This window comes from Emydura macquarii, unplaced genomic scaffold, assembly GCF_026122565.2.
Source record: "Emydura macquarii macquarii isolate MOO-44397 ecotype Brisbane River unplaced genomic scaffold, CSIRO-AGI_Emac_v2 contig_3491, whole genome shotgun sequence".
In the NCBI taxonomy this organism is placed as follows: domain Eukaryota; kingdom Metazoa; phylum Chordata; order Testudines; family Chelidae; genus Emydura; species Emydura macquarii.
The window spans coordinates 79,058-93,493 of NW_027133628.1; the positions used below are offsets into that span (position 1 = coordinate 79,058).

At 51.5% G+C, this 14,436-nt stretch overlaps 1 protein-coding gene across 1 annotated transcript; it reads left to right on the plus strand.

The window, feature by feature from the left end:
* Window positions 1-7,846: 7,846 nt before the first annotated feature.
* LOC137144900 (zinc finger protein RFP-like) lies at window positions 7,847-13,790 on the plus strand (the record flags this gene model as incomplete). Its single annotated transcript, XM_067535384.1, has 6 exons — window positions 7,847-8,263; window positions 10,442-10,672; window positions 10,990-11,012; window positions 11,886-12,001; window positions 12,953-13,024; window positions 13,609-13,790. Coding segments are annotated over exons 1-6 (1,041 nt in total), but the record flags the coding sequence as incomplete, so codon positions are not given.
* Window positions 13,791-14,436: the final 646 nt, after the last annotated feature.

A 14,436-nucleotide genomic window follows, 5' to 3' on the forward strand; every position in this document is an offset into this window, starting at 1 on the left:
TCTCTGCTTAGCAATCCACAAATGGTTACCCAGGTGATGTCAGGTGGCTCAAGCACCTAAGGAGTTTTGTTCTGGAATGAGCTATGCGCCTTCCTCACTCCACACAAAACGTGTGCACGGGAGGGGGAAGGAGGTTGTGGTTTTGGTGATGCCACCCACTTTATAACTTTTATTTCTTGCTTTGAAAAGAACAAAACAGAATTTAGGAAGCCTCTTCGGGGTGTTATTTTGCCAGCCATGATCTCCATGGCAGATTCCAGATGTGACATTTTCTTAGGGTGCCCAGGATTGTGAATCACCTTGTTACCACCCCCCCACCCCCCGGCCTCAGCCAGAGGGAGACGTGCTTCTGCTTAACTGGGTGTTGGTTCCCTGTCACCCCCAGACATTTAGCTCCCCACACAATCTCCCCAGGGCTCGGCCAGTCCTGACTTTGCCTTGCAGGTTAACAGTAAGGTGCAACCTAGTCGTCAAGCTCCTCTGAAGTGTCTTTCTGTGGCAGCCAGCCTCTCTCCACTGGACACTCAGAAATTCCCAGGTAAGCGTCCCCAAGGGACAACATGTGCACCACATTGTTTGATTCAGATAAGGATCCAGTATAACATCAAAGTGCTGCTATCTATTTTAGTGAAAACAAACAGGAGTTTATTAACTAAGGTTTCAGAGAGAGTGACCAAAGAAAGAAGACCAGCAGGTTAGATATAAAACACAAGGTATAACATGATTCAGACAGTCTGAGCTTAACTTTAACAAGTAAAATCCATGTCCAAAGCCTTCTCCCAGAGTCACCAACCACCACAGTTGGGATCCCTTTTCTGTGAATGCAAAACGTGCTCTCCTGTTTGCTTCCTCACAGAAGGATGGCAGCTGTTCTTGTCCCCTGGTTCTAGTCCAGTAAACCCCTGGAGTGCATCCTTCCTCCCTGGCACCCCCATTGTTTGTTCTCCAGTCAGTGTGCTGTTTCTGTTGGTTCTATGTGCAAACTGGGCTTCACTTGTGTTCCCCTACAATGCTTAATGTACATATGAACCACGGGAGACAGATGACTAGATATCCCTTTGTCTAGCAAAACCTGTTTGTCAATCCTGCTTTGATTCAGACTTTAAAACAGTTTCCAGCATATAAACATGGTTCCTCAAAGATCATCTGCCCATACTTCTCATTCATACTCATTAGGAGGATCAGTGTGACATACGCCTTCTGTAGGCCGGTGGCACTGTCTGTCCGGGGCATTGTGATCTTTCTTCTGGCACAGGCTCCAAGGAAGGCCACAGCGCCTCCCTACAAGGCGAATAATCAGTGCCTTTCCACGAGTCTTAGCCCAGCCCTCAGGCGGGCGAGGCAGGCAAGCAGTCTAGGGCAGCAGAGGATAGCACTTCCTCCCAGGGTGGTCAGGGCAGGGAAGAGGGGGACACAGGCCCACCCATCTCCACTGCGTCCCAGCTCAGGGCCCTATCAGGGCAAAGGCGTTTGCCACTGAGTCAGCAGGGCTCCAGCCACAACACGCTGACAGGATTTAGCCCCTGACTCAGCCACTTGCTAGGGCTGTCCCTGGGCCACTTCCTTCCCCTGGTCCCTGGGTACCTGAGTCTCCATTTCCTCGAGGTCGTTGGGGTACTCGGCACGCAGCAGGCCCACCAGTCCCTCCTCATCAAATGGCAGCAAGTCCAGGAACTCCTCAGACAAGGGCAGCTCCTCCAGGTCACAGGGCTCCCAGGGTTTCCCAGCGCCCACCTCAGGGGGTAGTTCCTCCCCCGGAGCCTCAGGGGGCTTGGTCCAGGTGCCAGGGCTTGGCGGCCCGGTCCAGTCACCGGGGCCTGGCAGGCCAGGCAGGTTCTGGGGCTTCCACTCCATGGGGTGGTTGCTTTGAGTGGCTGCTCGGTTGGGGTTGGGGTCAGGCCTAGGCCGCAGCCTGCAGGAGGGCACATCTGCCTCCAGCAGCAGCTTCCCTCCCTGTGAGCTTCTAGGCCGGCCTTTTATACTTCCCTTTCCTGGGTTAGCTCGGCCCCTCTGTTGCCGGGCCGATTGGCCTGGCGGGCCTGGATCTGTTTGGCCGGGGCGTTGCGACCCTTCCTCAGGCCCAGGCTCCGAGGAAGGCCACAGCGCCTCCCTACGCCTTCATTAGAGACCTCACGTGACTCGTGGATAAATGCTATGAAAGCAATGCATTGGGTGTCATGAGTTTGTCAGGCCTGATCAGTGTTGCTGTCCTTGAACGAGGCACCCTTTTGCAGTGGACATTGAGGGGTGCTCTCCTGGATCAGGTGTCCTAGCACCTGTGAGAACGAGTGAGGTGGCCCCTAGCTCCACACAAAACCCCCGGAAGAGGTAAGTGTGCCGGGTGATTCCTCCCTTAAATTTTTAGCCCAGGGCTTAGACCAGGTTAGATTCTCCCCTGTGCCAGATGGGGAGAAAAGATTTGAAAAGGAGCCTCCCACACCACTCAGGTCAGTGCCCTGCCCATGGCCCCTGGGATCTTCTGATGGGGAGGGGAGGGGCTCCCTCAATCTCTCCTGTTGTTGGGGGAGTTGTTTATGATTGGTTTATGTGTTTGTAAATCGGTTTAAATAGCCCCCTGCTAATAGATAGAGGGCGACCAGGCCAGACTCCATATGGGATCTTGAATCCAAAATGGGGTCAGACACTGAAACAGGGAGACACTGATGCTTGGCAGGATGCCAGCAAGACCAATCTGCCTGGAGACAGGGCAAAAAGGATTGGATTGGAGTGTCATGTGCATGAGATTGGTGCCGTGTGCACCACCCAAAGAGCAGGAAAGAATTCTAGCCACTGATTGGCTGAGGTGTAGGCAAACCGAACTGATTTAAGGCGGTCAGTGCCAAAATTCGGCGCTGTCCATCTGAGTGGCAGTGCGGTGAGGACACATTTGGTGTGCGCGGGCATTGAGAATCGAGGACAAGAAGCAGCTGACTGCTGACCAGGCCGAGAAGCCAACGACTGCGGACCTGGAGCCGAAGCAGCCGGTTAAGACCAGATCGTGACCATCGCTTCTTGGGTGGAGCGAAGATTGATTGTAAATATTCAAAGACTGAGGGGACCCGGGGTTGTCTTACTGGTTTTGGGCCTGGGGTTTATCCCCATTGTTTATCCTTAACTTCAGTGGTTTTGTGTCTATTATTTGTCACCACAATAAATTGGCCTTGACTGAACACCAGCGGTGTGATTTACAGTCTGTCCCCAGTGATAGATCCAGAAGCCAGGGTCAACGAACTTCCCCCGTAACACTGTTGAACCTGTGACACTTTGGGTGTCATGACAAAGTCCTTGGAAAGGGAACTGGACCCTCCCAGGCGGGTGCCCCAACCACCGGCCTGCAGAGTCAATCTTGCTCTCTGGCCTAGTGAACATCTGAGAAATGTTAAAGGATTAAAGCAATCAGATACATACAAATGATTTGAAAGTCCATGTACATCCAGTTTCTAGAAGAATTGTGGAGTTAACAGGCTTGTATAGTCCTCTGGTATACATCCAGTACTTGGATGGGTCTCGGTCCTTTGTTACACAGCTTCAGTTGCAGATGACTTGATCCAGAGGTAGATCGGTGGCTGAAGCTGATCAGGATTGAAGACCAAATAGATTCCAAGGCTTTCGCCTTATATATCCTCTGGCCCTTGCCATCCTGCCTATGGAATTTTACAGGAACCAAAATGGAGTCCAGAGCCACATGAGCAAGTCCTAGTGACTCATCAGGTGTATCCCTGGCTTCTCCCAATGGGCCCTTGCACCTGTGAATGTCTTTATGGGCCATTAAGCAGGCTATTGTTCTGCAGCCATCCTGTCCGAGGTGTTACCCAGACAGCACTGTTTGAAATACAGATATATCAACCATATCCATAACTTCCATTATACATGTAACACATGAACATAAACATCATCATCTTACTTAGCACATTATAGCCTTTCTGACAGTACCTGACATGGCCAATCTTACATGAATTATTATGATTCTGACATACTGATGTCGAACAATATGACAAATGCCCCCCCCCCCCCCCCATCAGTCCAACCAGCGTGACACCTCCGAGATGTCCTCAGCGTGGAAAATGCTCCAAGTGGAGCTAATATCATCTTGGACATCAGAGACTCCTCCACACAGCAGGGAAGTTCTCTCAGTGCCCTGACTAGAGCTGGCCATAGTAACAAATCCATTTCCACACACATCAAGGGCATTTGGCTCCCAAAGATCCAGCTGCCCATCGCTGGGGTGAGGATACAGCATCAACTGAGCATCAGCTGGTCAGTGACCCTCTGCCTCTGCCTGGTCTAAGCAAACCCCAGGCAGAGGAGGAGAAGCCCCGATCAGCCCCTCCTCCCTGCTGCAGCCCTGACTGCTGAGCTGATGGGCCACAGGTGGAGGAAGGAAAAGAGAGAAACTTCTCCAGATGCTCCCTCTGCCTGGCTGAAGTTCCCCCCTTCTCCCTTCACAGACAGGATCCCCCTGCCATGGAGATTAAGCAAAGGAAAGTGAGGCCAGGCCCCACCTTTGCTCTAGACACCTTTCCCCATCTTCCACCGCTCCTGGCCTGGTCTCCCCCACTTACCTGGATCTGTTCCCAGCAGGGGGAGTGTCTATGGGGGTGGTAACCCCCCTCCCCCCCAAATCCCACAGGGTGCTGGGTTCTGTTGGATTCAATATTGAGGGACGAGGAATAGTATTTTGGAAGGAAACTGGGGATTGAAGGTTGGAGCTAGGAAGCAGAGGGAGGTGGCTGCCGGGGTGTCAGTTGTTTGGGAATCATGGGATAAGTGGAGAGGCAGAGCACAGAGGTGCTGCCTCTGATCACTGACCCCCACTGCCCCTTCTTCCTGTCCCCTCTGCATTCAGAAAGTGCCACTGAGAGAGGCTGATTTCCACAGGGCCTTTTGCGGGACGCCTAGAGATCCCCACATCTCCCTCCACTGCATCTGCCTCGGAGGTTCTCTCTGTGGTAGGAAATGTGCTTGGGATTGGCCAGGGCATCTCCATTGTGCAGTGGTGGCTATTGACAGTAGAAATGAGGGGCGAGTGTAGACACTTCCTACATCGATGCCAGGGGTTTTTCCATCTGTTCAGTTAATCCACCTCTGTGAAAGGCAGTAGAAAGGTTAAAAAGAATTCTTCCATTGTCCCAGCTACGTCTACATCGAGGGTTAGATCTAAGTAATTACGTCACACAGGGTGTGAAATATTTCACAGGTCTCAGCGATGTTGCTAAGCCAACCTAAGGTTTAGGTGCAGACCAGGCTTCGGGAAGAATAAAGATATGTCTACTCTACAGCAGCACAGCTACAGCGCTATAACTGTGTCACTGAGGAGCTGTACTGTAGATGTTTCCTACATTGACGGAAGTGGTTTTTCCATCACACTGGTTAATCCATGCTTCTGAGAGGCAGCAGCTAGGTGAATGGAAGAATTCCTCTGTCTACACCGGGGGTTAGTTCGATCTAGCCATGGCACTCAGGGCACAGCATTACCGGAGTGATGTAATTAGGCTGATCTATGTTTAAGTGTAGACCAGGCCTAAGTGGGGTTTCCCTGGAGCTAGCTGAAAACACAGGGGCCCAGGGATTAGCTGGCAGCTGTGTGCAGTGTGGGAAGCAGAAAGCCAATAGATGCAGCCGTGAGTGTGACCCTGGCAGGAAACATAGACAGAGCTTGCTTCAGGCACAGGATTCCCTGCAAAGGCAGACGTGGTTTCTGAGTAAGGAAACTGCCTGCTGCTGTTTGTTTCTCCTGTGCTCAGCACACAGGAATGTGAGGACATTGTTTGTAAATAACAACGATTGCACCAAGGAATACCTGACTCCTGTCATCAATTTCTCCTCCCAATGGAAGAACCTAGCAAGGCCCAAATGCTGGCTAACTGCTCAGGTCAGAGGAGCCGTGGTACAACCCGAGTCAGGATCTACCTACGGCAGCAAATGCGTTGGTGGGAAACAAGTGCGTGGAGTCCCTCAGCAAAGAGCCTGTACAGAGCAGTAGATTGCTGCTGATTGAGGATTTCAGCATATCCAGCTTTCTGTGCTGAACACCCCTCGTTGTCCCTTCTCTCCGAGCTGACACTCCTCTCCCCAGAGCCAGACAAACCAAAACATGGATCCCTGGCATGTATTTCCCCCCTTCCTATCCCTGCCCATAAATCCAGTCCACACACTGATTATGGGCTTAGTATTGGCTAAAGGAGAAAAAATGACTAAAAGAGACTGGGGTAGGTGGGGGTGGGGGAGGAGAGAGGGTGAGTAGATTTGTTACTTTCTGTTCTGTGTGTGGAGCTGTACAAAGTTGAAGCCTAAATAATCTTTCCAGCTCTGCGCTGGCATTGCAAACAGGCTGGGCTGTAACTTTCAGACCTAGTGGCTGATTGGGAGCCAGAGGTTGAACTGCAGTAAAGGGGGCTGTGTATATTTTTGTTTTAGCTTCTTGATAACCATTGTGGGGAATCAGAAGCACTGTTTGTGGCTAGTTGGGAAGTCTGACTTCAGTGTCACCCACCAGCGCTGGGAGAATCTGCTCTCCTTTTCCAGCCTGCCCTGATCTTGGCATTTTCAGGTGGTGGCTACCCTAGGCACGGACGGGTCACACTGGCTAACTGCTCAAGTCAAAGAAGCTGAGTCAGGAACTAAACCTACAGCAGCAAATGTGTTGGTGGGAAACACGTGCGGGGAGTCCCTCAGCAAAGAGCCTGTGCACAGGAGAAGGTTGCTGCTGATTGTAGACTTCAGCATATCCAGCTTTCTGTGCTGAACAGTCCTTATTGTCCTGTCTCTCCGAGCTGACACTCCTCTCCCCAGAGCCAGACAAAACATGGATCCCTGGCACGTATTTCCCCCTTTCTCTTCCTGCCGTAAATCCAGTCCACACAGTGATTATGGGCTCAGTATTGGCCTAATGAGAAAAAACTATGGGAAGAGACTGGGGTAGGTGGGGGTGAGGGAGGGTGAGTAGGGTTGTTACTTGCCCTTCTGTGTGTGGAGTTGTACAAAGTTGAAACCTAAAATAATCTCTCCAGCTCTGCGCTGGCGTTGTGAATGGGCTGGGCTGTAACCTTGAGATGGCAAAGTCATAAAGCTTAGAAGATTTGCCATAAAAGCACCCTTCAGCTCAAGGGTTGCTCCGGGTTAATGAGTTGCTGTCGTTTTCTTGCCTTCTCACTAGACCACACCAGCTGCCTCTGACTTTAACCCAGGGAGCCCCTGTAACCGGCTGGTCCCAGGTGCAGGGGCAGATGTTCAGTTAGACACGGTCAAGCCAAGGCTCCTCTGCACACACATTGTCACTGAAGTAACTCAGTGAGGTTTAGCTCCCAGCTATTGTTGTTTCATTGCAAGTCTGCGTGTGGCTGTGGATGCCCTCACTGTGAGTTCAGAAAGTCCTAGTTTGATTGAGGGCACGTCTACAGAGCACCTGGGAGGTGTGATTCCCAGCTCCGTAAACGTGGACGTGCTGACTGTGCTGGAGTTAACATGCTACCAATAGCAGTGGGGTCATGTCATCAAGGGGGCGGCTTGAGTTAGCTGTCCATCTAAAATACCAGCCGATCACCTGCACACCTACTATGTAGACAGACCCGGAATTTAAGCTTTTATGTTCTTGTTTGTTTGTTTCCTTCCCACCTTTTTCTTTCATTCCCTTTTTGCTTCTTCACACCCTGCTGCTCCCGTTCCTTGCCTAGGGAGTTCCTGCTTCCTTCTTTTACTATCTTTCTCCTGCTCCTCCTCCCAGCCTCTCCTCTTTCTTCACCTCATTCTGCACCTGTGCAGCTGATGTCAGTGGGACACGCCCCTCCCATTATCAGCCAAACCATTTCTGTGCAGAGGGAACAGAGGAGCAGAGATCCCAGCAGCCATGGCCTCAGCGACTCCGGTACAGGAAATCCAAGAGGAAACCAAATGTCCCATCTGCCTGGAATATCTGACAGACCTGGTGACCATACACTGTGGGCACAACTTCTGCCGAGCCTGCATCACTCAGTATTGGGAGACATGGGACGAGCTGGTCACAGGCCCTTTGTGCTGCCCCAACTGCAGAGCCAAAATCCAGGCAGGGGCTCTCCGGAACAACTGTCAGCTAGCAAATATAGTGGAAAAAATCAAACGCCTGGATTTCAAAGAAGGAGGAGGGAATCTGTGTGAGAGACACGACAAAGCCCTGGATCTGTTCTGTGAAGAGGACGGGGAAGCCGTGTGTGTGGTTTGTTGGAGATCCCCAGAGCACAGATCTCACTCGGTGCTTCTCATGGAGGAGGCTGCCCAGAAATACAAGGTAGGAAACTCTCCGGATCAGGGTTAATTCAATCCTTTTCTTTTCACACTAAGGCCCCGGCTACACTGCAGAGCTCACAGCCGTACAGCTGCACCACGGCAGCGCTGCTAGTGCAGATGCTCGAAGCCGAAGGGAGAGACTCTCCCATCAACTTAATTACTCCAGCCCCACAAGCAGCGGCTCTCCCGCCCACACAGCCTGTCACACGGTGCTTAGGTCGTGTAACTTTCTGTCACTCAGGAGGGTGGTTTATTCACACACCGAAGTGACATCACTTACACCAAGCTAAGCTGTCGTGTGGACATCGCCAGAGTCTCGCAGAGCCACAAAATCTCCCACTGTCCCAGACTTTCCCCCTTCATCTCTGGCTCCACCTAAATCTCTCCCCTGCTGGCTCCTTCCTCTGCACAGGCGCAGGGAGCCCTAGTCACTGATGCTGCCCAGCCTGCCCCCCCCCCTCACTGTCCTGTAGGGAGAGGTGGGCACTAGATCTCGTGTGAGGCACTTTCCTCGCTCACAGGATTGAAGCGGGAGGTCCCAAGTATGGAAGGAATGAGCTGCTCCCACCACACCATTGACAGCCAGGCACTGCCAGCCAGGCATTCACAGTCAGCACGGACCCAGCAGCCCTCACTCGGCTGCATGGGACATGTACACAGGCCTGGGTTTAAGCACGCATACTAAGGGCTCTTCCCAAGTGACCCATCTCTGGACTCCCATGATTAAAACAGACCTTCAGGTTTCATAATAAAACAATCAGCAACCAAAAAGTCACTTTCTAGCCCATGTGATTGAAAAAAAATGTTTGAAAATGTGACCCAAGCATAAGTGCTACAGTGACGTGTGCCTGAGTCTGCAGAGACCCTGAGAGGAGGGAACTGCCCCATGGATCGCAATGGAGTGTTCACTGCAAGATCTATGTCTCTGGGGCCCTCATCCACCTCTCCCCAGTTGGGGGCTCTGTGCTCGCCGTATGTGGGGAAGAAAGCAGTTGGCTCAGCTCCCCGTTCCAAGAAAAGACACAGGATACACAAATGTGTGCTGGCAGCTTACATATCTGCCCCAAAGAGCTTGCAATCTATACAGATGAGTAGAGACAAATTTATCCTCCTCTCCAAACAAGAATTTGTGTCAGTTCTGTTCTCTTCAAAGACAGTTCGATCACCTTCTGAATTTTCTGCTGTACTCAGATTGCTTTTCCTCCCGCAAGACGGCAGTTCCCGAGGTTACATCTGGGACTGGAGGTGTTTGCTGGGGGTCAATCCCATGAGCAGCTGGCCAAAAGCGCTCCTTCATTAGGTCAGGGACCGATTACTTGCAGGAAGGTGGGCATGGGCTGACCCAGGAGTGGTTGGTCCACACAGCAAAGCAGAGTAAGTCAGGGCCCAAGAGTGAGGAATTGGGGTGACACAGCCACACACCAGTCCAGATTGCAGGGAGATGAACGTCAAACGCACACACTGTCTGCCTCAAAATAAAACCAGCCAAATCATTTCTGTTCTTCAGGAAAAAATTCAGTCCCATTTGAAGACTCTGAGGGAAGAGAAAGAAAAGATCCTGGGATTTAAATTAACTGGAGAGGAGAAGAGCCGAGAGCATCTGGTACATGCCCATTATTATTAACCTGCAAGGACTTGTAATTAGTAATCAGATTCCTCCCTGAACCTGCTGAACGTGGGCTTCGGTGAATTTCTCCATGATCATGGATTCCTGTGTGAGAGTCATGTGCAGAATCGAGGGTTACATTTCAGTTTATCAGTTAATGTCTAGCCCTTGTGGCTTTCACACCAATTCTCACAAAGTGAACTGAATGTCACCTGTGCAGCGCTGTCAGCTGCATCTGCCGTCATTTCTTGCCCTGTTTTTTCATTTGAATCTTTTTTCTGCCCTGGCATCTAGGTGCAAAGTCCTGCCTCCTGCTGCTCTGGAATTGAATTCCCAGAGACCATTGATAACATAGTATCCTATCCATGGCAGACATGGAAATATCCCTTGAAGAGATATTGGGGGCAAAGGGAAAGGTGGGGAAAAATTACTTTAATAATGACAGAGTATAGTCAAGTGTCAGAAATCTCAGGGTTTGCAAAGAAATTCTCCCTCATGCACACTCAGCGCTCCATGAAAGGACGCCAGGCTCCATCCATGTCTCTGACCAGCCCTTCCCCTATTTTTATACAGAAACTAACACAAAGTGAGAGGCAAAAGATTGTGTCTGAATTTCAACAACTGTGGTGGTTCCTGAAGAAACAAGAGCGATTCCTGCTGGCCCAGCTGGAGAAGCTGGACAAGGAGATTCTAAAAATACAGAATGAAAATGTCGCTAAACTCTGTGAGGAGATTTCCCATCTCAGTGAGCTGATCAGTGAGATGGAGGAGAAGTGCCAGAAGCCAGAGAGTGAATTCCTGCAGGTGAGACTGAGTTAGAAATGCCCCAGATCCCAACACAGAGACAGGGCAGGGCAGGACAAGGCAGGGCATGGGAGTCCTGCACTTAGAGATCTCAGTGTAACTCAGTGTGTGAATTCCTGACACGTGAATGACTATTGTTCTTTGCAGAATCACAGGCACATTGATATTAGAGATGGGAAAGAGTCATTAGCTCAGTGAATCCCTGGCCCTCGGGCCAGAGCAGGGCCTGTTTTCCTCATATTTGCAATTTGCCTTCCCTTGGATCCCCGGTGTGTGTCAGGTGCGACTGAGATTCTTCTTCTCTCTTTCTCTTCTAGGATGTCAGAAGCACCTTGAGCAGGTACGTGGCTCCTTCCCTCTCCCACTCCCACGTCACAATGCTGGGAAAAACCTTGGAAACCATGTTAGCACCACAGCTCCCCAGGGTCACACAGCAAAATGTGTGGGGAAGGTCACATGTTGGATACAAACCTCTCTGATCAACTTATCCTGAAGACTCCAGAATGATCGATTCAGTGGGAAAGATGAACCTAAAGTTTTACTAGAGAAGTCAGATCCCTGGGGACAGGCTGCCTCAGGATTGTGGGGCTGGAATATGGGCCTTTCACTGCTGGGCGCTGGTTACCATTCAGCCCAGGGCAGCAGTGATCAAGAGTCTTTCCCAGCGCAGGACTGTTTGGAGACCTGTGTGCAATGAGCTGGGGAGGGGGAGTTGGTGTATCAGTCTAGTTCAGTGGCTCTCAGCCTACCACTGTGGGCCATAAATGCAGCTGTTTGTGTGATGTGGGCCGCATCCACACAACATATATACCACCTGTATGGCCCTGAGGATGTCACATGGACTGCAGCTCTGTGCTGATTGACCTACAAGCAGCCTGTGGGCCACAGGTTGAGAACCACTGGTCTAGTTCCTTGTGAACAGGTTTCTGTAAGACGTAACATGGGAATCTCCTGTCCATCTCAGCATGGAGACATGGAGTGAAAAAAGTTCCCCTTTTATCCCCAGAGCTGGTTTCTCCAGGCCAGAGTTGAAGAATTTTAATGGGACCTTCAGAGGGAAGGTTTCACTGCCACAGCCTGTGCTGCACCTGCTCTGAAGCTGGGAGAAGCAGAGGAATTCTAACTCCAGGCCCATTAGAGCAGCAACTTTCACCAACAACAAATTATCATGTGTCACTGAATGAAATATAAGAATGTGAAGTTTTCTCTTCAGGTGTGAGAAGGGGAAGTTCCAGCAGCCGGTGGAGATTTCTCCTGAACAAGAAAAGAGACTCAGTGATTTCTCCCAGAAAACTATTGCTCTAATGGAGACTCTGAGGACATTCAAAGGTGCTGAGAAGGGATCTAGGAGGGGAAATTGGGACGAGCTTCTGAGACTGTGGGAGGGGACGGGCTCTGGCCAAGTGGTTCATGATTAGATGAAGTGTCTATAGAAAGAAAGGTGGAAAGTAGAGAAATTGAGCAGGTGTAATGGGCCCAGGTGTCAGGACGTCTCACATTAATTAATGAATTACAAAGACCACACCATTGAAGCCCAAATGTAGCAAAATGGCCTAATTTTGGGTCTCTCAAACTTGCAAAGCCTTGGTGGGAGGGGGTGTCACAAAAACATGGGTGCTGCTCTGGCTGGATCTCAGCACTTCCCTAGCCTATTTCAAGGTCTGCATGGTCCTCTGCAGCCACTGACTGGGGGAGTCACAAACTGCCCCCTCCATCCCTTTGCCAGTTCAGGGTAAATCTGGCCCATTGAGCCGACCCTCTCCCAGCTCGAATCTCCACACTTATAAAATCTGTTATTATTATGTGTGTTTCAGTCTAGGGAGGACGAGGGCTCCGTTGTGCTGAGCTCTGCAGAGATGCTGAGTAAATAGACTCAAGGGACTTACAATGAAGAGCCCTGACCCTGCAAACTCTTAACATCCCATTAATGTCCAAGGGAATAAAGTGAGGAAAGTTGTAGTCACGCTAACGTCTTTGCAGGATCTGGGTCTAGGGTCTGACAAAATGCAAGAGGTGATTGTGACAAACCAGCTGAGGTCTGTACAGCAGGAGAGATAATGAGGGGAAAGTAAACTTGTCTTACAGATTGTATCTCCTAGTGTGGTTGTGAGACCTAATGGCTGTTGGTTCCATTGCTGTGAGATGCCTGAATCTGTCCCTCCCTGTCTCTTTCTCTGAATTCTCTTTCTCAGAACTAAAACCAAGCTAGGTCAGTTAAGAGTGGGATTGTCATTATAAATCTGATGGAAATCTCATCTCTTTTCTCCTTTCCCGCTCCAGACACTCTGCCATCTGAACTGGAGAGAAAAGGAGGGGAATCTCGAGGAGCACACACACAGGGTGTGATTGCAGGTGGAGTTATTTTTAATGTATGAGAAAATTCCCCTTAAAACATTTTCATGAATTTGTAGATAAAGTTAAAAGCAAACCAACACCTGCCATGACAGACACAGCCCTAAAATTAAACACATGAAATGCTACCCCACCCAATGCCACCTCCTGCTCTCTGCTCTTACATGGCTCTGTCCCCATGTGCATCTTCCTCTCTGTTCCCTGGCCTGGGAGTGGAGGCTGCATTAGGGGAGGCAGGCTGCCTCAGGGGTTTAAAGTTGGTACCTGCCGCCCCTGCTCCCTCCTCTCTGAAAGCTTCTGACCCCTTCCTTGCTGTGTCTCTGTTGCTGGGAATGGAGCAGCCCCAGCGGGGGGAGCAGGGAGCTGAAACCTCAGCAAACAAATGAGAAACAAAGGAAGTGGCTGGGTCCCATTACAGGAACTGCAGTGACAGCTCTGCTCAGCCACAGGTGCCCAGGGCAGAGGCAGCTCCCCGGATCCAGGAGTGTCCCAGCCAGAGCAGGGCTGCTGGGGAGTGTGAGAAATGGTCCCAGCCTCCCCCAGGGCTGAGCTCTGCCCCTAACGCTCTGATTCTCTCTCCCCAGCGAATGTGACTCTGGATCCAGACACGGCTCATCCCCGGCTCGTCCTGTCTGAGGATGGGAAAAGTGTGAGATGGGCAGACACACGGCAGGATCTGCCCGACAACCCTGAGAGATTTGACACTGTGTCCTGTGTGCTGGGCTGTGAGGGATTCACCTCGGGGAGACATTGCTGGGAGGTGGAGGTGGGGGATGGGCTATACAGGGCTGTGGGGTGGCCAGAGAGTCTGTGAGGAGGAAGGGAGGGATCCGCGCTAGCCCTGCAGTGGGGATCTGGGCTGTGGAGCGGTGTGGGGATAAGGTCCAGGCTCTCACCTCCCCTGTGACCCCCCTGCCCCTGCGCCGGATCCCCAGCAGGATCCGGGTGTGTCTGGACTGTGACCGCCTGAGACGCTGGGCTCAGCCTGTGTCCCTGAGACACCCTCTCTAGCCTCACACACCCTAGTCTCTATGATCATGGAGGACTCCCTTCTACACAGTCCCTGTAATCTCCTTCCCCCTCCCTGCAGCACCAGGGATGGGAGGGGGAGGGGCTGAAGAACCCCTGGAGCTGCAGGGGGAGCAGAGGGGCCCTGAGGGGCAGATGTGGGGCTGGGCAGGGGCAGAATTAACAGCCGGGCTGGGGACAGGCAGATGTGGGGGTGGCCGGACGCAGCATTAATTGATGAGGGTTTGGGGGTTGGGAGAAGCTGGAAGCTCCGCAGCGGCAGGGAGGGTTTGTACAATCTGTGGGGTTAGATCTCACTGGGGCTCCCAGCCAGAGCTCCTGCCGCAGGGCCACAGTCACCTTCCTCTGTCGCTGCAGGGCTGGCACCACAGTAATTGTCACAC